The 23,590-nt window shown below is 47.9% G+C and overlaps 2 protein-coding genes across 4 annotated transcripts in view; one reads left to right on the top strand and one right to left on the bottom strand.

Moving 5' to 3' along the window:
• PPP1R10 (protein phosphatase 1 regulatory subunit 10) overlaps positions 1-23,590 on the bottom strand; it is a 37,244-nt gene continuing 13,654 nt past the window's right edge. The window contains exons 1-20 of one of the 3 annotated variants that reach the window (XM_040250161.1): positions 16,252-16,287; positions 15,502-16,026; positions 9,336-9,454; positions 8,348-8,434; positions 8,058-8,193; positions 7,581-7,632; positions 5,766-5,843; positions 5,443-5,616; positions 5,157-5,262; positions 4,950-5,062; positions 4,372-4,472; positions 3,972-4,116; positions 3,737-3,895; positions 3,382-3,628; positions 3,157-3,220; positions 2,865-3,059; positions 2,654-2,729; positions 2,315-2,428; positions 1,442-2,152; positions 653-1,208 (exon numbers count right to left, since the gene is read on the bottom strand). In XM_040250161.1, coding sequence (XP_040106095.1) covers positions 1,099-1,208; positions 1,442-2,152; positions 2,315-2,428; positions 2,654-2,729; positions 2,865-3,059; positions 3,157-3,220; positions 3,382-3,628; positions 3,737-3,895; positions 3,972-4,116; positions 4,372-4,472; positions 4,950-5,062; positions 5,157-5,262; positions 5,443-5,616; positions 5,766-5,843; positions 7,581-7,632; positions 8,058-8,193; positions 8,348-8,434; positions 9,336-9,442 — 2,775 coding nt within the window. In that variant the 5' untranslated portion in view covers positions 9,443-9,454; positions 15,502-16,026; positions 16,252-16,287 and the 3' untranslated portion in view covers positions 653-1,098. Of the gene's footprint in view, positions 1,209-1,441; positions 2,153-2,314; positions 2,429-2,653; positions 2,730-2,864; positions 3,060-3,156; positions 3,221-3,381; positions 3,629-3,736; positions 3,896-3,971; positions 4,117-4,371; positions 4,473-4,949; positions 5,063-5,156; positions 5,263-5,442; positions 5,617-5,765; positions 5,844-7,580; positions 7,633-8,057; positions 8,194-8,347; positions 8,435-9,335; positions 9,455-15,501; positions 16,027-16,251; positions 16,288-23,590 lie in introns of those variants that run through there. The other 2 variants (XM_040250163.1, XM_040250162.1) reach the window with 2 other exon arrangements.
• Positions 16,813-23,149, top strand: MRPS18B (mitochondrial ribosomal protein S18B). The gene is made up of 7 exons (XM_040250231.1): positions 16,813-16,985; positions 18,311-18,419; positions 18,693-18,790; positions 18,918-18,986; positions 20,424-20,490; positions 21,938-21,997; positions 22,580-23,149. The coding sequence occupies exons 1-7, from the start codon at positions 16,908-16,910 to the stop codon at positions 22,873-22,875; spliced, it is 777 nt and encodes a 258-aa protein (XP_040106165.1). The 5' UTR covers positions 16,813-16,907; the 3' UTR covers positions 22,876-23,149.

Genomic DNA, 23,590 nt, shown 5'->3' on the forward strand with positions numbered 1-23,590 from the left:
TCCACTGTTTATTATTAATGTACAAAATATACAAAACCAAAAGAAAAAGAAAATACTCATCCTCAAATCCATTGTGGCTCTAACCCAAGACCCTGCACAAAACCTAACCAATCCACTGTTTTCATAGAAAACAACTGATGCCGAGACGGGTGAAGGAGAGGACTGGGAGAGGACAGGTCATCATCGAATCCACCGAGGAAGGAACCTGGCGGGGATTCAGAGGTGGCTGACAGGGCACGGGAGCTGGAGGCCTCACGCCTGCGAGGTTCCAGGTGGGGAGCAGGAGCGCGCTCACTCCCAGAGGCAGTGCGTGTAGTGTGACTGTCAGGCCCAGCATGCCAGGCTTCAGTTGATGAAAAGCTGGTCTCACTGTTTTACAGTTTCCAGAAAGAGCTGTAGGCAAGTGTTGGACCACCGCCATGGCCTCACCTCTGCCAGCTAAAACTTTCACGAGCTGCAGATGTGATTTGCCATCATTGAACCTAGCACACCCAAGGCGCAAACTTGAGTGTCCTCAAAGATTGCAAAAGTCTCACTTGAGAAAGGACTCAATGTAAAAAGCCTGTGTTCAGGGAGGGGTGGGGACGATGTGTTCTAGAACTCAAATCCAGCCTGATTGAGCCCTCTCAGTGCAGTAGGGTACACGGTACCCCTTTACATCCCCACCCATGGGGAAATGAACGTGGCTGGGAGGATTTCATAAGTGCAGCTGATCCCACGTCAGAGTTCCGTGTGCATGTGGAAGACCCACAGCACGAGAGCAGAGGTGTTCTCCAGGATAACCAGCTCTAGGTTCTCAGGCGTGAAGGGCAATACCGGAAAGGGGCTCGGGATACAGGGCAAAATTCCTCAAAGAGTGAAGCCAACTGGGTCTCTTCAGCAGTCCAGGGTACAGAATGTGTTCAGTCTCTCTCCTCCCCAGACTGGAGGAAAATATGTACATTGATGCGCACCAGTGATCAGAAAACCCCCAGAACCCAGGCGTGTGGGCACTGAGGGGCCGGCTCCTCATCAGCTGGGGGAAGGGAATGGGCCTCACAGAAGCCATAAGAGTGGAAGGAGCAAGGCTGCAGTCCACAGGGCGGGCCGGGCAGGGGCCTAGGGCAGGGGCGGCCCGTTGACGCCCGGGTGGTAGAAGGCACAGTTGTTCTCGTAGCGGCAGTTGCCCTTCATCATGAAATGTCGACACACGGGGCGGTTCGACATGTCTGTGGGGATGAGGATGGGATCGTTAGACAGGAAGGCTCAGAGGCTGGTGCCACTCATCCCCCCAGTCCAAGGAATCCTGAGAACCATTTTTCAGAGACCTAGTCTTGGGGGCCTGGGAGAAGGGCAAGAGGAGCATGCGGGAACTGGGAGTGAGGTGCCCTCGTGTTCTGCCTGACATACCCCCAGTAGTGAGGCCTCCCAGAAACTTGTGCGGGACAGGGAGCACACTCACCTCCTCCGTGGCTGTGGCCGCCATCATGCCCTCGGTGGCCCCCTCCTCCATGGCCAGGGCCATCGTGGCCACGGTGCTCGTGAGGGGGTGGCCCGCGGTGGTCGTGGCCTCGGTGACCAGGGACATCATGAGGCCGGTGGCCATGGGGCCCCCCATGTCCAGGGCCTTCATGGGGCCGATGGCCACCACCAGCACCCATTCCTCCACCAGGGCCTTCATGGGGGCGATGTCCACTGCCTCCACCCATGCCACCGCCGGGGCCTTCGTGGGGGCGGTGCCCCCCACCCATGCTACCACCAGGGCCTTCGTGGGGGCGATGCCCACCACCCATGCCACCGCCAGGGCCTTCATGGGGACGATGTCCGCTGCCACTGTTCATGCCGCCACCAGGGCCTTCGTGGGGACGATGTCCACCGCCGCCAACCATGCCCCCACTAGGGCCCCCTCGTCCATTTGGAGGTCCGCCTCCAGAGCGACCTCCTCTGGCCCCCCGGAATGGAGGAGGAGGAGGAGGAGGTTCATTTCCTCCTCGGCCACCACGGCCTCTATGGTATGGCCCAGGGCCAGGTCCTGGCCCGCCCCGCATTGGGCCACCCCGCATAGGGTCACCTGGGCCATCCCAGAAGGGGTCGCCCCCCCGGGGAGGGGGTGGGGGACCCAGGAGACGTGGACCCACTGGCCCACCAGGGCCCCCAGGGCCTCCATGGGGACCTGTTAGGAGGGGAAGAAAGGGAGAGACAATGTCAGCTACCTGAATGATACCTAGGGACCACCATCTCCCAACCTAACTACCCCAGGTCTGGTCAACCCTGTGCTGGTACCAGGCCCAAATCCAGCAGACAAGCCCCTTCCAACCCCTTGCTCTCCACCTACCTGGCATAGGCCCCCCAGGTCCAGGGGGGAAGTGCTGCATGCCCTTGGGGCCCCCAGGGCCTCCGGGTGGGAAACCATTGGCTATCGGACCAGGGCCTAAGAGTCCATGTGGCACTGTTGAATAAGGAGTGAAGCAGTCAGCAAGAGGACTCGAGAAGAGCGGCATGATGTCCTCCTGCTTAGGCATGTCCAGCCAGCCCTTCCCACCAACCTGGCAGAGCGCCGCTCTCTGTCCAGTCTTCCCCTCCCGTGTCTTGCCGCCCAGTGGCAACACCCGAGCTCCCCCAAGTCCACTGGCGGTCCCCTCGCCCAGGCCCGGGGGCTGGCCCTGAGCATTACCCAGCATCTGCTTGATCTTGTCTGAATAGTCTGCTTGCTTCAGCAGTTCTTCTGAGGGGTGACTGTTGGGGCTACCCTGTAAGGCAAGGACATTGAGGACAAGGTCAACAGAGAACAGGGGTAACACCCTGAGGCGCAAGCAGGTGGGGAGGCGAGCAGAGGGGAGTGAGGAGCAAGGGAGACAGGAGAGCGGCAGGAGGGCGGCTCGTACCATGATGGAGGTGAGGATCTCCTGCACGTTAATGCCGCCTCCTCCAGGACCCTGGGGGCTCTTCCCGGCACCCATGCTCCCCATAAGATTAGCCAGAACCGGAGGCAACTTGGAACCACCTGCTCCGTCAGGTGACCCACCGGCTCCCCCAGGTTCCAGGGTCTCAACGTATGGGGTCTCATCCATGGAACATTCCTGGAAGAACAATCAGGACCAATAAGGAATGAAGAGACTGTCTCACATGAAAGAGGCGTTAATACAATCACAACCTCCATCAGCACGCAATACGCACCTCATCTAGGGGGATGAGCTTTGGAGGGATGGGCTCATAGGGCTCAGGATCTGGCTCATGAGGACTGTCAGGAATGCCACAGGCAATAGAAAAAAATAAAAGAATGAGTCAAATTATTTACTCAGGCCCTCCACTTTCTTCCTAACCCCACCTCCTTCTGATTACCTCAAGGCCCGTTCCCCTCAAGGGCTCAATACCTCAGGGAGCGACCCCCCTCCTGCTCACCTCTCCTTGTTCAGGAAGAGCTCCTGAAGGATCCCCTTCTCCCGCTCAGCCTGGATGTACCGCTCCTGGCTGTTGCTTCCAGGGGTGACGAGGGGCGAGGGCAGCACCAGAGGCCGGGGGCACACCCAGGGTACCTTCTCCTCCATGTTGTCATGGCTCAGACGCCGGGCCGTCTCAAATGCATGTCGGTCTGACAGTATCTCTCGCTTAGCTGCTTCACCAAAGTCCTTGATCTTATTCACATTTACTATCACCCAGGAGAAGAAAAGCAAGAGGGGAAAGTAAGCCCAACCAAGTCCATTTACCAACCAAGTCCTTCAACCCCACCTCCTACAGAGGAAACTGGATCGCTCACCTCGCTCAGTCTCATCCAGTTCAAAATAGAAATACTCTCTCAGCTTGCCCTCCTCCGGCCACGTCACAGTTTTCCTCTTCCTGCCTTTCCGGGTCAGCTGGCTGGGGTCACTGGGACTCTCCACTGGCTTCACATCCAGAGCTCCTGGCTCCAAAGAGGCTGGAAGCAGAAGTGATTTCAGACCAGTCCCTTCCTTTCAAAGAACCCCCAAACCTGATCCAGGTTCTGAACTCACCAGTATCCATGAGCTCTGGGACTTCAACAGGGGGAACTGGGGTCCCGGGACGTTCTGTGTCCAAAGCCTCAGGAGGTGCTGGCTCTGGGGAAGAAGGTTTGGCCACGCTTGGTTCTGTGCTTGTTTTTCCTTCAAATGGGCTTGGCTATTGTGGAAGAGAAAGAAGTCACTGGGCACACAGGAAAGGCAAGGTCAAGGCAGGGCAATCCGTTCAGGTTCCAGGAAGGATCCCCTGACACTTCCTGTCAAGGAAGACGGCCTCTGACAACACTCTGCTGCTACCACAGTCTACGTCTCAGACAACGCCTCTTGCCTTCCCCAAGCACTCCAAGCTGCTAGACCCTTCCTTTCCCTGTACCTTTTCTACCTGGTCACGGTACCTACTGCCCAGTGCCCGTACCTTGGCAGCTGTGGGTGACAGCACCTTCTTCTTCTTCTTAATTTTGATGCCTGGGACAGGGGCTGAATTGAGCGCATCCAGAAAGCCCAGGCCCTCCATAGCTGCAAAAGAAAAAAAACATAAAATAGCATCATCAGACCTCTTCATGAGCCTATTCTTACAAAGTCTGGGCAGAAAATTGGTCAATAGAGATGCTGCCTGAATGCTGGACACAATAAGCTCAAGGTGACCAAGAAGCGTGTGTAGGAGGATTTGCACAAGAAATTCCTGTCATTCTTTCTTTTAAAGGCAGGCAAGCCATGGCTCTGGATATGAATCACAACTCAGGTAAGTGACAAAGCCAGCCCGCATGAATGTAACAGCCGGGAGCACCTCAACCAGTCACTGAGTAGCAAGCCTCCCTAACTCCATCTCTCAAATCACTCCTAAGCCATCCTCTGAACAACTCCCATGGAGGGAATTTCTGAGGTACACACATTAAAGGACACCAAGAAATCAAATGAAAATGGAGAAAAGCGTTTCATTCCCATGAAGAGTTGGCTCCCAATTAAAAGTATGTCCTCCCACTTTAGACTCACGCTGTGGTGGGATGATCTTCACTTTGATCTCTTTGGTGGCATTGGGTGTCGTGTTGAGTGGTTTGTATTTCTTCTCTGCTGGAGGGGCAGCATCTCCTGGGGCAGCTGCAGAACTGTGAGAAAGGGAACTGTCAGCACCAGACTTGCCCCTTCCTTCTCCCTCAGGGCCAGATCCCGACCATTCAGAACCCAGAATGTGGTCAGTACCTCTGACGCTTGAGGGGGATGGGTTTAAGGTTGTACTTGTCAGAAACCACCACTGCACTGGCATTCTTCTTCACAGGCACCAGAGATGGGGTCTCCAGCTCTAGTCCTGAGGGAAAAGACATGGTGTTGGAGATGGACTTTCCCCTCTTAACCTTCATCAAGCCGTATAAACCCCCGTGACGCCTCACCCACTAGAGTTCCGTCTTCTACAGAGTTACGGCAGAAGTCTGTAGGCCCGGCTGTGTACCTACCCACAGACCCTCCGGAGGCCAGAAGGCAGTCTTACCGGTGGAGCGGAACTTGGCGTGACTGGGCGCTGTGGTGCGGAGAGACTTGGGCTTCTCCCTCTTCTTTTCCGGGGCCTCCTCAGCCCGAGTCTCAGCCTTCACCTCAGTCATCGGTCGCTCGGGAGGGGTGGTTCGACTCTTTCCCTCTTCTTTCCGTTTCTTCTTATCTTTCTCTGTTGTGCAAAAAAAAGAGAAAAAAAGAATTTTATTTAGACAAAGAGAAAGACTGTCAGAAATAAAAAGCAGGCTATGGGCATGGAAGGCCACAACCCAGTGGCAAAGAAAGAAAGAAATCCAAGGGATCAAGGGCCAAAGAGCTTACCAGCAGGCTGGGTACTGCTCTGGGAGCGGATGACCGCCATCCAGTCGCTGACAAGGACTGAGGCCAACTTCCGGAGTTCTGCAGGTAAGAGAAAGAGGAAATGCTTAAGTAATATAACATACTGCATGAAGATTCAAGTCATAAAACTAGAAAATGGCAGAATAAACCCGTGCCTATGCCTTTCCCCTAACCACTTATTACAATAAAATCAGGAGAAAGGTGGGCAGAGTTCAAGTATCTGAAGGGCTATTAGATTTAAAAAGAAATTATATTAGTCTACCTCATCCTAAAGGGAAACTTAATGCAAAATTTCAAGGAGGCACATTCAGATCCTCTTAAAAAAGTATTTTCTAGGCAACTTTTTTTTCCTAGAATGCTGCTAGTGACGACAGCTTTTTAAAAAATCAATTAGATGTTGCAAGAGTGAAAAAGAAATTGAAAAACAGACCAATTTAGGATGAATGAAACAGTTTATCTAGAGAAAAAAGATGGTCAGAGAATTTAAAGATAAAAAACAATTTATTTCTAAATACATGGGAGAAAAACTTGTTGCCCTTTCTTTCCTTCTGTACTTGGCAAATAACATCTCCCGTCTACAGGACCTCTTTCTGGGCCAGTGTTCCAACTATGGGCTCATTCAACGGCGAGCTTATGGCAGAACATCAAAACAACTTTTCCAAATAGTCACAAAACCGGTAACTTCTACACTTAATGCAGTATGAACCCCAGAGCACCCCCAGTCAAGAAATATAGTATCCTAACATCTTTTGGGAGCAACTGATACTGTGGTCCAGAGACACAGCTGATAAGGAATGTACAATTTCAGTATCTAAAGTCAGTACAGAATAATGAAGGCAGCATAATTAAGCCAGCTGAAAGTGGAACCAATACACCCTAACAGATAATCAAAAGATGGGCAATGATGTAACGGGATCTTTCTGTGTCACAGACCACCCTACAAAACTACTCTGAGATGTCACAAAAATAGTGAAGTGCTCATTATATAAAAGGATGGAAAACCAGGGAATATTTTTCACTTCAACAACACAATGTGAGTTAAAACAAAATCAAGACCGTTTATCCTGGAAAATGTTCCCAGGGTTTTCTGCTCCAGCTAACAGAACTACAGTTAGGCCTGCTGAGGCCTGGATGCTCCCACCACACCAAAGCCATAGCCTCTTTCCAAAGGGACCAAATACATCATTGCCCACAAAGAGGAGGCCTATATTTTGATCAGGAGAGCAGCTCTGCTGCAAGACTGTTCACTTGCGGGAAACTAGTATCCCGTGCTCCTGGATTACACCTTGGGTATAAAATCTGGGGTGAACTCTTGGATGGATGTAAATCCTTTCCTTCTCTAAAGAAAAGCCAGGGACTTCCCTGGTGGCACAGTGGATAAAGAATCTGCCTGCCTATGCAGGGAACACAATTTCGGTCCCGGGTCCAGAAGATCCCACAGGCTGCAGAGCAACTAGGTCCGTGCACCACATCTACCGAAGCCCACGCGCCCAGGACATGCGCTCCACAATGAAGAGTAGCCCCTGTTCAGCGAAACTAGAGAAAGCCCCTGCACAGTAATGAACACCCAGCACCACCAAACTAAATAAATAAATAAAACAAAAATACAAAAAAGAAAAGCCAGAACTGTACGACCCTTGCCAGGAGCTCCAAAACCCTTTCTCTTAGAAAAGGAAAGAATCTCTTGCCATCAAAGCTAAGACATACCCAAGGAGTCGCGATTCTGCCATGCCCTAACAGCAGGGTGTGTACTGGGAAAACTAGTATATATGTTGTTAGGAAAGGACAGGCCCTCACCTTCATCGTCACTCGACTTGCTCAGCTGCTTCACCAGTTTGGCTGTGTTGTTCTATCAAAGAAAGGGAGCAACAGGACGGTAAGTGACAGGAGGAAAAGCTGCCCCCTCAGAGCTGACCACCTCCACAGACTCACTCACAGTCTCTCAACAGCCACTAACACTGCACACATTCTCTCTCTTATAAAGCTCTGGGAGACATATTCTTACTCTAAATCAACCCACTTAGGTAGGTTCAATCACTCCCATTTTACAGATGAAAAAACTGAGGCTTGAATATACACAGTGCCCCATGTCACACACCTATTAAAACAGACAGATGTGAACCAAATCTTGATTCTAAATTCCTACTTTTTTTTTTTTTTAAACCATTCTACCTCCCAGGTCCAAGACTGCAGTCACATCAGAGTGGATGTGGGTTTTTCATCTGTTAGGCTAAACCAAAAAGGAAGAATCAGGATTCTAAAGACCAAAGGTACCTGCTTGAGATGGTCAACAGTGAGGGGCAGGTGCTGCAGGGTCAGCAGAATCTGCTGTAAGAGGGGAATGTTGTTGGTCGTCTTCGAATACGTCAGCCAATTGTTAAGAAGCTTGTAACCACCGACGTCAATAAACCTGCAGGCAGGCAGGAGGATCTGTGATGCCCTTCCTGGGCCTTGGGAGTACACCCCACCCTCCTTGTCCCCCATCAATGACCGAAGAATCCCATGCCTCAGCACCCCACTTCTAACCACATCTCCCCATCCCAGTCACCCAGGTCCCCACTTACTTGATCAGTACTTCCGGTGAACGGGTCTGCAGGAGAATGTTCAAGTACGTGCACCGACTCACCATCTTTCGTGCCTCCTTCATCAGGCTGTAAAAGAGGAAGCGCAGTTAGAAATGAAGGGTGTCTAATCTGCAGAAGTGCCCAGAGATTCCTGAGAACTTGGGACTCTGCTCCCAGGTGGGGGAATCACACAGGCCCCCAGAAGGATGGGGTGGGTTAGGGGAGATGTGGAAACCTCTATAAGGGTGGAACACAATGGAGGAGACACACTGAAGTCTCCAATCCGGGGAGGTGGGTGTCCCTGCTTCCCTCATACACAGGACATGTCTGATGCTGCTTCTGGGTGAAAGCCTTTGCCTTCAACTACCATCTCTCAGGACTGACTCAGTCCTAAGTCACTTTCTCCTGGAAAACGTGAGGATTCCTGAAGGAAGACATAACCAAACCAAGACTCCTGTAACCTGGCTCCTCTGCTTCCTTCCTTCGCTTGGGACTGTGGCTCTCCAAATATCCAGAGGCCATTAGGGCCAGGGGCCAACTTTACTATCACCAGTTCTAACATAATTGGATTTGAATCCTAGTCCACTGACTCCCACTCCCCAGGAACACACTTCACTATCTGCCTTAAGGATAGTCATATTCAGTTCAGTTGCTCAGTCGTGTCCGACTCTTTGTGACCCCATGAATCACAGCACGCCAGGCCTCCCTGTCCATCACCAACTCCCGGAGTTCACTCAGACTCATGTCCATCGAGTCAGTGATGCCATCCAGCCATCTCATCCTCTGTCGTCCCCTTCTCCTGCCCCCAATCCCTCCCAGCATCAGGGTCTTTTCCAATGAGTCAACTCTTCCCATGATGTGGCCAAAGTATTGGAGTTTCAGCTTTAGCATCAGTCCTTCCAATGAACACCCAGGACTGATCTCCTTCAGTCATATTACAACACACAATATCCCCTACTCACAACAAATTCAAAGGGTACAGACTCACCTGAAGATTTTCGAAATCCCATCCACACTCTTGACTTCCCCATCTCGGTTAAGGAAACTATCCAGGCCCTTGAGAAGCTCTTTGGGGTCTATGGGACCCGAACCCATGATCAAGGTTTTCTAAGAGAATAAAACAAACACACAGAATAAACGGGTGGCAAGGACAGCTCCAACTGTCTCTAATAAATTCCATCTCTATGTTTGACAGATTAGCAGTGACTCATTATTCAATCTACATTCAACTGTATTCACCATTACCCAGATAAGAAAAATCAACACAGACCATTGTTGTAAGAAAACAGCCCTGGCAAGTGTTAACACTGACTGAAGGGATAATAATTAGACTGGAAGACTGAGGCAGCACCTGTCTTTTTGCTCCAAGTGACATCCTTCCTAGGATAGCTGAACTTCACAATGTGTAACAAGTAAGGTTCACGTTCCCCAAACACTCAACTCTCCAAGGCATTTTTGCTTATTGTGTATGGTTTCTCCTTAGTTGTTAATGAATCTACCTTAACACACACACATACACACCCCCCCCAAACTATTAGCTTGAGAATAACTGGGCCAATCATGGGTGTTGGGCTAAGTGTCTTTCATGAGTCAATTATTTTTTTTGTCTTAGCTCACAGTCAACTGCCAAAAAGGTATGTTTCCATCAATAGATAATCGTTCTAAGTTGTAGGTCAAAGAAAAGGAAATAAAACTTGAAAACAGATCCTCTCCCCAATGGGAGTTAGGGGTGGCTCCCAGAAATCAGACAACCGGAGGTAACGAAAATCAAGCAGGTCCTCTTAAGCCCTGGAAAAACAGGTCCCTCGTGAATCAAACACCGCACAAGTTTTTATTGTTTCAAAGTTAAGGGCAAGATTACTTTGTGGTTTCAAAAGCAAAGAGGAGGATCGGACTCCTAACTCCCCATCTAAATCAAACCACCACCCACTATCCCTGAGGAGGGCCTGAAATTAGAAACCATGAAGCTTAAAAGAAAGGAACAAATAAAACCAAAAGCTGGGAAAATGCCATTAAATTTTAAGTAGTTACTTTAGACCAGGTTAAAAAAGGAGTTAATTAAAAGCTAAACACAGCTGTTTTGGGACAGAGAAGAGTAAAGCCATTTCTAGGCCAGAACCCAAGTTCAGGAGAGGCAATTTACAATCAATATGGTTCTGATTAGGATTTTTATCCACAATGCCCCTAAACACTGGCTTCTGAGAGGCAGAAAAGGCACCTTAGTAATATCAACATCTGGGAAACAAGACACTGGGTAGGAAGATGACAAGGTGAAAACAGCCTCCTGCATTCAGTGCAAAGACAAAGCTAGGAAACAGTGGTGTCCTACAAAGACGACTATGCTTTCTGCAGAAAGCAGGCTTCTTTTAAGATCAGGTCAATTAGTGATATTTAGTCTCAAGCTAAGAGACAAAAACAACTGTAACAATTTCAACCTTTTACTCTTCCCAACAAAAAAGTCAATAAATTGCTAAATTTCCAGGTCCTAATAACCTAGGCCAAGAAGAGGCAGAGGCGGGGGTTGGGGGTGGTGGTTGAGAGACTTGGTTCCCGAGACCAGAACCTGTGGGTTGAACACAAGGAGCAAAGAAGAAAGGTGAGCGAATCTGGGGTAACTGTGTTGTTGCTGCTGCCCTGCAATCTCCACAAGGGCAGGTAGAACCTAAGGTCAGAGGAAAAAACATTCAAGTCCAATACCAGATAAACTAGAAGTCCACAAGCCAAACCCACTGAAGTGTGGTGACTCTTACACACAGAGACACAGGGATAAAGGAATTTTCCCCAGGTACTAAGGCACTATAAAGTGATATATAGATACAACAAAGGAATACATAAAACAGAGCTCTCATGTGCTAGAGCCTGGAAAAGCAAGAGTGACTCCCAAGTAATATATATCATTAAGTAACCAATGATATACATTTGACAAAAAGCTTTCCACGTAACTTCACTTCAAACCAATACCCCCTAAATATAGCCAGGCCCTCAGATTCAAAGCCAGAGCTGAATACACAGCACCTTGGAAAAGTCCCTTTTGCACCACCAGTTAGGCCAACAGACCCATTCGCCCTACTTCCTTCACACACACATATAAAAAAACCGGTCACCTGAGCTCAAATGTTCCTTTGCTTAAGAGGGTGGGAGATTAGAGAACTTTCTTTCGAGAGAAACCAGTGAGCACACGGAAAAACTGTCCAGTGCCTTCTGCTAGGAATGGGACCCAGGGACAACTTTTAAATTCCCAATCGTTAACAAACAAGAATAAAAGACAATAGCCAAGGAAAGCTAGAAAACAAAGTAGAAGAAATGTTAAACATTCAATTTGCACTAGTTTCCCTATTATTTATATTCTGGAAATGTAATTAAACTTACTTTATCTCACAATCATGTGGCTTTAAAATCTAGGTGGATTTTCTCATGATGGTTTTTCTTCAGGGAGAATAGCTTTCACTCACTTAGAAGGACCCCAAGTGGCTTACAACCTAACTGCCTTATTTTGAAGTCAATACATTTATAAAGAAGGTCCAAGGCACTCAAGTGAAAAGGAAAGAGCTGAGAACTCTGGCACAGGTCTACAGCAGAAAAAGGCAAAGGAGCTGACCAGGAAAGGAGGGGCAGTGACCATGTGCCACAACATATCAAGATCCCGGAAGGAAAGCTTAAGGAAGTTTTCTGGCAACAAAAATAATCCAGGGCATTATATGTTTTGATTTCCTTGAAGGCAGAACATATAGGAGGGTGGCGGGCAAGCAACCTCTGGCATCATCTCTACTTTGTCCTAAACCTGGGCTCTCCTTTCAGAGAATGTTGCTGGCAGAGACATGCAGACACAAGGCACTGGGCAATGTTCTACTTTTCTTACCAGAGATAAATTAAGTCCAGAAGTGACACCAACTCCTGCCTCCAAAATAAATTTTACTGAAGAGTTATCAAATAAGGTGCAAAGTTATTCCATACCCATCACCAATGAATCAGAACTGAATTGGTTCAGGACAAAAATTCTATGCAAGTTTAAAATGACTATTCAAAGGAGGAAGGAGTCCAAGTTTAACTTAAGAGGCCTCAGCACTTCTGGAAATGAAGGGCTTTGTAGCTTACATTCTCCACTTCCTAAGGCAACTGATGCATTTCCTAGTCTGTCTCCACAGTGAACTGAATTATGTCTCAGGTGATTCGAAAGGTTGCACCTCTCAAGTAGAATGTCCCTCCCCTTCAAAATCATTCTGGAAACCTGGTAGCCCCTGCCCTCCTCCAAAGCTTATTTGCTTTTCAATAAAACTGTAAACTCACTCCCCAACCCACAGGACAGGGTCCCAGGACAGAACTCTGGCCACAAACTCTAATCATCAGGTTGTCCGACGTTCTCAGTCAGGATGGATGTGGGTCCCCTAGAAGACCTTTTTCCCATCTCCCACGTTAAGGCAGATCTTCTTTATTATAATCCCCTGCTCACTAGAGATCAGGAACCCCAGTGGGTAGAATGTTCAGCTCCCAAGGTAGGTATGCTGCAGAGGCACAAGGCAAACTGCTTAAAAGATAAAAAACTTGCGGTCAATAGGACATGTGGAAGAGTCCCTCCCACCAATCCAGACGTTGAGTCATAGAGAATCCATACCCAAAACATCAGCCCTATAGTCTCACCAAGTCAGCACAAAGCAGTTGTACGAAATTGCTTTCCAATTCTGCCTAGACCCTTCACGGCTTCAGGGCAGGACTTCAAAAAATGAAAACTGTATGTAGAGTCTGATTAAGATTTGACTTGGAAAAACTTGAGAGGAAGAAAGTTAAGAAAGGGACAAGACCCTAAATACCACCCTCAACTCGGGCATGGTTTTCAAACATGCACCTAATGCTATAGCACCACACAAGTTGAAAAACGAGGACATCATTTTCCCAGTTTTTAAGGAATTTTAGAGGGGAAGGAAAAAGAAATTCAAAAAAGGGTGGCTCTTTGGAAAAAAGAAATGAAGATTGTGAAATGTAATACCAGAAAGGTTTTGCTTACCAGAAACCGTAGCTTGAATCCCCCTGCCTTGAGCTTACACCTGCCGCCTCCTTTCCTAAAGATTCACTTCTCATCTTAGTACCAATGTACAGGAAGGAGCTAAGCAACTGGAGAACTGTGACAGCACTGAACACAAAGAGCTCACCCCCAGACCCAAGGCAGGAATAAGGGCCATTTAGAAATCAGTCCTTAAGGACCCACTCTCCCCCAGATTTCCATTATACAAATCGACCAAATGTAGGAGGCCCAAGGACGGACTGAGTCCTGAGCACAAACGGCACATTTCAGGGTCATTAGGCCTCAGCTGTTTACTCCTGTTACTTTTACCATCTTTGTGTCTTTCCCCAGGATCCCCCAACACACACTCACACACGCACGCCCCCGCTATAGCTTCCAGTCCTAAAATACAGCTGTTTGACTGGTTTTCCACCCCAGGCAACTAAAGCAGGGAAAACTTCCAAGCAGTAGTGATGAGTGGGAGAGGGTGAAAATAAAAGCAACAGGCTCGGAATCCTTATATACAAAAACTAGAGCTGCCCAAGGAGGCAGCTTCAAGATCTAATTGCTACAAGCTTTTTTTCCTTTTAAGATAATGGTTACAAAAGGTTAAAGAACATAAGGAAAATGGCTTTTCCCGTCTAGCAGCAGCGTGCATGAGGAATCCAGAAGGCATCTGCTCGGGGGCGGGGTTTCGAGAGGGTGGAGAAAGGAGGAAGAAAGCTGATTACATCACCTTTCAGGGCGGCTCCTCCCCCTTGACCAAGTTTCTAGGGCGGCCCTAAGCTCTGGATAGCAAACGGGGAAGGAAAAACAAAGAAGCTGGGACGCCATTTTGTAATGGAGAAGACTCAAACTTAAAGCTATCCAGGCTCCGCCGGTAGCTCTTTACATTAAAAAAAAAAAACTTTTAGTAAAAAAGAAAAAAGCAGCCCCATCCTGAATGGTCTGACCTATTTTGAATCAATAAGAGCTTTGTTGAGAATACAAGCAATTAAAATATTTAAAAGAACAATTTTCTGCGGGGAGGAACTGAATTTGCAATTGAGGTTCAACTTGCTACTAACGACCACCCACCGCCCCCCCGCCCCTGCATCTTCCCTATAAAGGGAAACGGGGGGGAGGACTTGGACCCCTCTCAACAAATAGGGTTGAGGTGGGAGGACAGGAGAAAAATGGGTCAAGACACAACCTGCGACGCCGCTTGGAAGACAAAGGACAAAGAAAGTCGCCATATTGAAGCAGGGAAGAAAAAAAATTCCTTTTAACGACACAAATCTTTTAGATAGCATTCAATTGCACTAAATGGCTTGTAAAATTAATACTCCTGAATTCCACATTTCCCCAACCTTTCCACCCTCTAACTGTATTCCCCCGACCAGAAAGTATCAAGTTAAAATGTTACTTTTTCTTTTAAATAACCTATGCAATCTGCAACAATTACAAAACATTCTTTACCTCCCCACCTATCAATCTTGTATGTATTGGCACTAAGATTATATTTTGCCCTGAATTAAGTGTCTTGCAATCTTTATTCCTAGATTGCCACCTAAATTAACCACACAAATATACCCCAAGCATATTACATTAAAATTGAGAGGAGTTAACAATCATTTAAAAATATACCCAACTATTACTTCTCTCCGCCCATCTCCTTACCCTGCAATCTTTATGTACAGATTGCTTATTAATCTGGCAAATTGAAAAGCGCCCTGCTTGTCTCACACACAAAGAAGTGGGACTTCTGGGCCACAAGATCCACCATCTTTTGTATGTGAGCTCATTAACCCTTTTGAAGACTGCTAACGAGAGGAAGGTAACCATTCCTCCTTATAAAAAGCAAACACTTATAGCTTTGGCAGTCTGGAAATTGGCTGGATTACCAAGGGTTAACCATCAAAATCCTAATTCGCAGGCCCTCCCTCCACCCTCTCCTTGCCTGCAGCAGAGCAGGGAAGAGGTAGGTGGTGAGGGAGAGAGAACACTGTTTTAGACCCAATGGCCCTTTTTAATGGAGATTAAGTGACCGGATCGGTCCTTCTCCAGTTCTCTATTTGTTCTATGGTCTCATTTCTTCCTCTCATTATTTTTGGTTTCACAACGGGAAACGTTGATTTCTTGTTGCAAGGCTGGTTTTTGAAAATTCGACACTTACTATCCAATTTTTTTGCGACGTCAGCACCTCGGGCTCAGGGGGGAGGGGATTAAAATTTTGGAGAAAAAAATAAAACAACCAACCAGGACCCAAAACTCAATTATTTGGGGGGCCTCATTGGATCAAAAAATCTCTTTAGAAAAAATAAAGGCCAACTCAGTATTCATTTCCCCTCCACCCAACTCCATTTAGGGAGGGGGGTCGTAGAAAAAAAGTTCTGAGTGGATTAAAAAAAGTAAACGCTGGATGAGTGGACTTGGGTGAGTTTGGGAAGGGTGGGTGGTTGATTATTTTTGAAGTTATGTGGTGACGGTCCTTCGGCCACAGATTTCAAGTCCCAGGCAGCGTGGGCTGGTGGGGTGGGCAAGATAGGTGGGAAGGGGCAGAAGACACAAGTGGTTGGGCTGGTGGCTGCTCTTTTCCCTTTCCCCCCTCTCTCTGGATCCTTTCAAGGGCTTAGATGTTGCTGCGGCTTGTTTCTTTTCTCCTGGTGGCCGGCCTGTCTTTCTCCGAGAAAATTCAAACCTGGGATAAAAGGAACACAAGGGAGAAAGATATAATCAGTACGGGCTGCTATTAAAACACCCAAAAGTACCATTTTTGTTGTCCCCAAACACTTCCATGTCCCACCCGGAACACAGCCGCTTAATACGAGTCATGGCTCTCAACTGAGCCCGCGTTTGACCCGTTCCCCAGGCCAACTCTCCGAGGAAAATTTTACCCACCAACCGACAAAATGGCAACACTTACCTCTAAACGAACCCCAGAATGGCGGCTGCCCGCTCGGGCGGAGTCTTTTATACGAGGACACCGCCCAACGCGCCCAAACGTGCTAGTGAAACGCCCTCTTCGCGAGACAATTTGCGCGAGGCGTGAATTCATTGGTCAACCAGATAAACCACTCACCAGCTGATTGGATATCCGGCCTTAACCTTCGCTCAGCCCCTTCCCCCGAGCACCTTCTTCCGCCTCCTTCCTTGGTTGGGAGGGGGCCCCCCCTAACGCGTGCGCGTGACCAAGCAGCCTAGTACCTCCCTTTCCTCTGCTTTCACCACTTCCGCCCTCGGGAACATTTCTCACCAAGGGTTGGTAGAATCGGGCCGGCGCATGCGCAGTGAAAGGATCAGGGTCAAAAGCGACTTCAAAATTGCTTAAAACACAGACTCTAAGAATGAGAGTTAAAAGTCATAGTGATTGGTCCAGCAAAAACGCAATTTTAAGGCCGAATTCGATTGTGACGCAGTTGAAATTGCCGTCTCCCTACGCCCGCCCCTCACGCTTCCGTCCTGACGCAGACGCGCGTCCGCCTTCCGCACTGCGGGGTCGTTCTTGGCCCCACCCTACTCTGGTTCCTGGAACATGCGCAGTCTCGTTTGCGGATTTCCCTGCTTTGCGGGTACGTCAAGATGGCTGCCTCCGTATTGAACGTGTTGCTGAGGCGGCTTCCTAACATTTCGCCCTTCAGAGGTGCCTACGGAGTTCAGGTAACTCCTTGGGGCACATTTTGTACAACCTCAGATTTGGTCGTACTTTCTCTAGGTCGTCGCTCCGCTGCCGGGAATCCAGGAGCGGAGACCTTCCCAAGTGCTTACACATTGGCTGTCAAGGAAACGCTCTGCTTCCCCCATCCTCCCCCTTCCCCTCTCATTCCTCAGTACAGCGCGTTTTCTAATCTCGAGACAGGGTCAAGAGCCAGGGTTGGATGTCATTCTCTTCCCAGGTTTCCGTCTTGGCTGAATATTTAGGCGATGGAATGACTGGACCCCTTGGCCAAACACAAACCAACTGTTAACTGTATGGTGGTGTCTCAATCTTTGATGCCCGAGAGTGTCATTGGGTTTTGAGGGACACTACTCCCAGCCCGGCTATCGCTCAATAACGCCAGAATACATTCTCACGACCGGGGGACCAGTTTCTCGGGCTCTTTATCTCACTAAATCAGTTTCTTACTAAAGCATACATGAGAGCATAACTACTTTGGATGGAGGTTTCCCCTCAGCCACACGTACTCACCACCCTGGAGATTCTTGGTAGGGCAGATCTTGATGGGGCAGCGTGATTTTGGAAGGCTTGCCCATCTGCCACTCCCTAAAGTGAGACTGAAGAGTGATGAGAGGGGCTACCACAGAGTTAATTATAGACTTCGTAGTTTCGGACATAGCGTTAGGACTCAAGTTTGTTCTGCCATATGGAATGTTGACCATCAACTTTTTATAAGACCGGGCAACTCAGTGATTCAGGATTCAGTTGAGTTGGGAGACTCACCTGTCCTTTACATCCTTTTCATAGCACACATCTTAACTCCAAGAAGATAGACATTTCTCCCTTTTTTCTCCATTACACTGAGTTCATCTCAGGAAGCACAGAAACATGTGTGCCAGGTTTTTGAGTTGTATTTGCAAATAAATTTGCTTCCCAGTCACCTTTCCTATTTATCTTCTAGTGTTACCTTTTCTTGCAAGATCCAGCTGGAGGCAGGGATACCGGTTGTTGATGGTGTAGATTTAATAAACCAGTCAGTTCTTGTGCTTGAACTCAGTGTCTCGTTTTCCCTCTGTTGTTCAGTCATTCAGTTGTGTCTGACTCTGCGACACCATGGACTGCAGCACACCAAGCTTCCCTCTCCTTCACCGTCTGCTGGAGCTTGCTCAAACTTATGTCCATTGAGTTGGTGATGCCATCCAACCATTTCTGCTCTGCCGCTCCTTTAATAGGTTCCCCTCTGTTGCTGATGGTGTAAGTTTAATAAACCAATCATGTGGTGTCCTTGAACTCTTGTCTCTTTTTCTCTCTGCTCCTTCTTTTATAGGTTCCCCTCCAGACTCTTTGCACCAAAGCCCCCCCTGAGGATGATTCTCTGCCCCCAATTCCTGTTTCCCCTTATGAGGATGAACCCTGGAAATACCTGGACTCGGAAGGTACTTTTACTTTTTTAATATTTATTACTTATTTATTTGGCTGCGCTGGGTCATGGCTGCGGCATGTGGGATCTAGTTCCCTGACCAGCAATCCAACCCAGGCCCCCTGCATTGGGAGCACACGATCTTAACCACTTGCCTAGACCACCAGGGAAGTCCCTAGAAGGTACCTCTAAATGGACAAGAGGCACGTCAAGTGAGGTCTGAAATAAGTGGACAGAGACACCTCACCACCATCACCCAGGAATAGCCTGTATGGTCTTTTCATTTCAGAATACCACAACCGTTATGGTTCTCGCCCTGTCTGGGCTGACTACCGTCGAAACCACAAAGGTGGAATACCCCCACAGCGGACTCGAAAGATGTGTATTGTGAGTTTCTGAGGATGGCACATGGATGGGATGTGGAGTGGGGCTGAAGGCCATAGTGACAGAGGCAGCAGTACTTTCTCTGACAGGGCTTTGAACGTCTTCACCTGCCTGTTACTTTTCTCTACAGCGTGGAAATAAAGTTGCTGGGAACCCCTGCCCCATCTGCCGGGATCAGAAGCTGCATGTAGACTTTAGGGTAAGGAGAATCTTGTCTTCAGTATAAAAACTTAAAGCCTCTTTGCGGTACTAAAAGAGATTACCTTAGGTGCCCCATTCTTCATATCCTGAGCCTTTAAAGTCCATTTTGCATTGACTTTCTGGCAATGTGAAAACATTACTCTTTCCAGCTTTTAGTATTTACTTACTTATGGCTGTCTTAGCAGCAGCACACAGGCTCTTCACTGTGGCGAGGGCGTCTCTCTACTTGAGACAAATGGACTTAGTTGCCCCAAGGCATGTGGTATCTTAGATTAAACCCTAGTCCCCTGCTTTGGAAGGTAGATTCTTAACCACTGGACCACCAGAGAAGTCCCTCCTTCCAGACTTTTGCCTTCTACTGTGGGTTATATATAAAAGATTCATCTCTTACTTGTGAAGTTTACAGTCTAAATCGGCAAGAGAAATGCTCATTTCTAATGAGAAGGAAATGCCCAAAGGTTCATTTGTATCAATCAGTTAACTTCCAGGTAGATTGGACTAGTTTTTTCCTGAGATTTTCTTTATTTTGTTGTCATTGATGTTTGATTGCATATCAAGACTTGGGCCGGGAGGGCAGATACAAGAAACAGTGTATAATCTAGTTATTTTTTTAAAAAACCTTCATTGTGAGATGGAGAGGACTTGTTTCTTGAAGGATTCAGAAATTATAAAGATGACAGTGGAAAAGTGCTCTTCTGCATTTGCAGTATTAGAAGATAGTAGAGCAGAAACTGGCTGGTCATCAGGGAAGTTGGAGGGCATTCATATGTCAGTCAGCAGAGGCAGGTATCTGATTGCTTCCAGGCTTTTTCTGATACAGGTTGTAGAGGAGTCCAGGAGATACTTGTCAGTTTCAGCTGTGTATTACTAGTTACCAAAAAAGGCTGTAATCATTTGATACAATTTATAAGAAATTACATGACTAAGGGAGAGAGAAAGGTTACAGATGGAACAGGGCAGATGAGTCCGCCTGCCATTGCACTCTGCCAGTATACTGCTTTTCCTTTGGGAGTCTCATCACCTGTGATTAATTGCTGGCTGGGAGTCATTCTAACTATTAAATCTTTAAAATTGATCTTAACAAATATATACATTACATATAACATACCTTCATATAAGTTAGTCACTTACAAACATATAACACATACTGCATTTTCTGGGTGATTTCAAGGGCTTGCCACCCCACTGTCCCTGATTTGTTACATGAAGAGCTGACTTTTGAACCTGACCCCTGCAAAAGAGAATTCTTTGTGAGTCTCAGTGACAGAATGTAGGATGTGCATGTGAAATGGTTAAGAGGCCAGGAAAGAGGAAAAGTTTGCAAGAAAATATGTTCAGTAAAGGGATGGGGCTGAAACTGGGACATGGTGATTAACCTCTAACCATTTTGCTGACTTCCCTTTCCTCTCTGTTTTTCCACCACTTTTCTCTACAGAACGTGAAGCTCTTGAAACAGTTTGTCTGTGCCCACACTGGTATCATCTTCCATGCTCCATATACAGGTGAGCCCATCATCCCCATCACCACCAGAATAGCTTTTTCTTACAGCACTTCTTATATTTATTAAGACAGACGACAGGTATTTCTTTGATGGCTCCTACTGGCATAAAAAGTGGGATGGAACCTTTTGGAAATCTTGATCTAATGGGAATAGTCATATGCTGAATAAATTACATGTGGACAAAGATCCAGATGAGTACTGATATAAGCAAACTATCTAAATGGAGCTCTTAAAAGATTAATGGTGCCGATTGTTTCTTTTCTCTAGGGTCTCGTCACATTTCTGGAAGGCTTTCTCATAAATTGACTGTTCTTTAATGTGATTGACAGTTCAGTTAGATTTCCCAAATTTGGTGTAAACTCAGCAATTCAAGATTACATCTATTTATTCCCTAACTACAGCCACAGGTCAAATCCAGCTCACTGTCATGTCCATTTATTTTCATACTGTTTACAACTGCTTCCAGTCTGCAGTGGCAGAATTGAGCTGAGACAGATGATAATATATGCCACAGTGCCTCTGGTGTATGGCCCTGTACAGAAGCAGTTTGCCAACCTCTGTTCCAAAGCAAGATAAATTTGCAAAGAATAATCAGAATCCACCCTGTCAGGGGGTAGTAGCCTGGTCATCAGAGTTTGGTTTTTCAAGTTGTTTTTTTTTTTTTTCCTTTGGGCTGTACGTGCAGCTTGTGGGATTTTAGTTCTCTGACCAAGGGTCAAACCCAAGCCCTCAGCAGTGAGAACGAGGAGCCCTAACCACTGGATCCCCAGGAAATTCCCAGGGAATTTTAAGAAGAGTTTTATAGTCAAGCTGTAAAAGGCTGAAGATACTGTTTTGCCACTTTCTCAGATAATCTTCCCCAAATGTGAAATCCTTTCTTCCTTTATTGACTCTGGGTGGATTGTCCAAGTCAGCCCTTTAACCACACTTTCCTTTTCTTTTTAATATTTATTTTTATTTATTCATTGGGTTGCGCCAGGTCTTAGATATGGCACACAGGATCCTTGAACTTCTAGTTGTGGCACATGGGATCTATAGTTGCAGCATGCAGACTCTTAGTTGTGGCATGTGGGATCTAGTTCCCTGAACAGGGATCGAACCCAGGTCCCCCGCATTGGGAGTAGGAGTCTTAGCCACTGGACCACCAGGGAAGTCCCATCACACTTGCCTTTTGAATGGTGTTCTGCTCCCTGTCTTGAAGCCTTTACCATTAAATGGCTTCTCTGTACTGGCCAGACCCTCCTAAGTCTTCATCCTGGTTCTCAGAGAACATTCTTGCCACTGAGCAGAAGGGGAAACCGAGGCTCATGGAGAGGTCAGGGGAATGGGGTCATTAGGTAGAGCTGGTCTTCCATAACTAGCCCTCAATCACCATAAGGAAACAAGTGTGTTCTTTATTTACTGTGCCTTATCAAATGACCTGTGAGTTACCTTTTTTCTCCCCACAGGGGTCTGTATGAAGCAACACAAGAAGTTGACCCAGGCTATCCAGAAAGCCAGGGATCATGGTGAGCATGAGAAGGGGCACAGGGCAGTTTTCTTAGGCATAAGGATAGTGACTTAGGGCTGGAGAGTGGATATAAATTCTCCCAGCTATCTGAGAAGTAGCACCCAACATGTTCTTCTCAAGAGTCTCTCCTTTCATCATTCCACTGTCCTTTAGTTTCCTCTCCTGAGTCTCTTACCTTGTCATTGCCCTGTCCCTTTGTTCTTTCTCTGCCGCCTTATTTTGTAACTGTTGGTCCCAGTGCCATGGCTAGATCATAAGAGCTTTGTATAAATTTTTGACCCTGGGCTCCATGACACTTTTACACAAGTTAGGAAGAGGTAGCCCTCTGTTAAGGCAGATGGAGCTTCCTCACCCTGGCACAGGACTGCACAGCTTGGCAGGCAAGAGCCCAGGCAGCACGTCAGCCCACACTTGCCCCCTTGGCCAGTTGCCTTTGGGTGGCACACCACATGCATAAATGTACCCAGTGGCTCTGATTGGTCCCTTCCCCCTTTTATAGGTTATTTTCCTTATTATCTTTGTTAATCTGAATTACCCCTTTCCTCTCCCCTGGCATTCTCTTTTATTTTTAACCCCCTAGGTCTCCTCAGTTACCACATTCCCCAGGTTGAACCTCGGGACCTTGACTTCAGTACCTCTCATGGAGCTGTGAGTGCTACTCCACCAGCCCCCACTCTGGTTTCTGGTGACCCCTGGTATCCATGGTACAGCTGGAAACAGCCACCAGAGAGAGAGCTGTCCCGCCTTCGCCGGCTCTACCAGGGCCATCTGCGAGAAGAAAGTGGCCCTCCACCTGAGTCAATGCCCAAGGTGCCACTCACGGCCCCCACTGAAGCCACCTCCACTGAGCAAGCGGGCCCCCAGAGTGCTCTGTAGGTGTAGACTGGGACGGGAGCCAGCGGGTCTCCTACACAATACTCATCCTGAAGAGTTGTGCCTACTTTGTGGCCAGTAGCAAGCTTAATCACCAGAGATGATTGTTGGTGAAAGGGATGAATACACATGAGGCTGAGGGAAGGTGGTACAGATTTCTATGGGAAACCTCAGTCCCTGCTGTTGTAAATAGATGGGTTACACATTCAGTTACTATTTCAGACTTGTGCCAGCTGCATTTTCCCACAATAAAGCTGTATCCTGTCTCTGGGCTGAATTTCAAATGAATGAATGCTATGGTGGGGGTTGGGGTTGCTGAGGGAGTGGGCAGTGGGTGCTGCTGTGGGGAGAGGGGTGGTCAGCTTTGAGCCAACCCTGCCGGTGGGCTCTTGGGACCAGAAGCCACCTGATATGAGCAGTTGTACCATTCTCTCTTGATCACTTGTGGCCCCCTATGCCGGAGGCACAGTCTTCTCACTGTTCCCAGCTGTTCACTGAGGGGCTGAAAGGTTTGGAGAATGAGACACTAGGCCCCAAAAATGGGTTGCTATGGCGCCCGCTGCCGTGGGAGGTGAGGATGGATTGAGTGCTGTTGCTAAGCGACAGCTGGTCTGGCAAGAAGATTGGGGTCTCCGGGGCCAGCTGCTGCGATACAGGCGGGTGGTGGAGGAGGGGAGTGCGGGGAGGGGCGGTCCCCTGGGGACCTGCAGGCACGGCA

This window comes from Oryx dammah, unplaced genomic scaffold (assembly GCF_014754425.2).
Source record: "Oryx dammah isolate SB20612 unplaced genomic scaffold, SCBI_Odam_1.1 HiC_scaffold_11, whole genome shotgun sequence".
NCBI lineage: Eukaryota > Metazoa > Chordata > Mammalia > Artiodactyla > Bovidae > Oryx > Oryx dammah.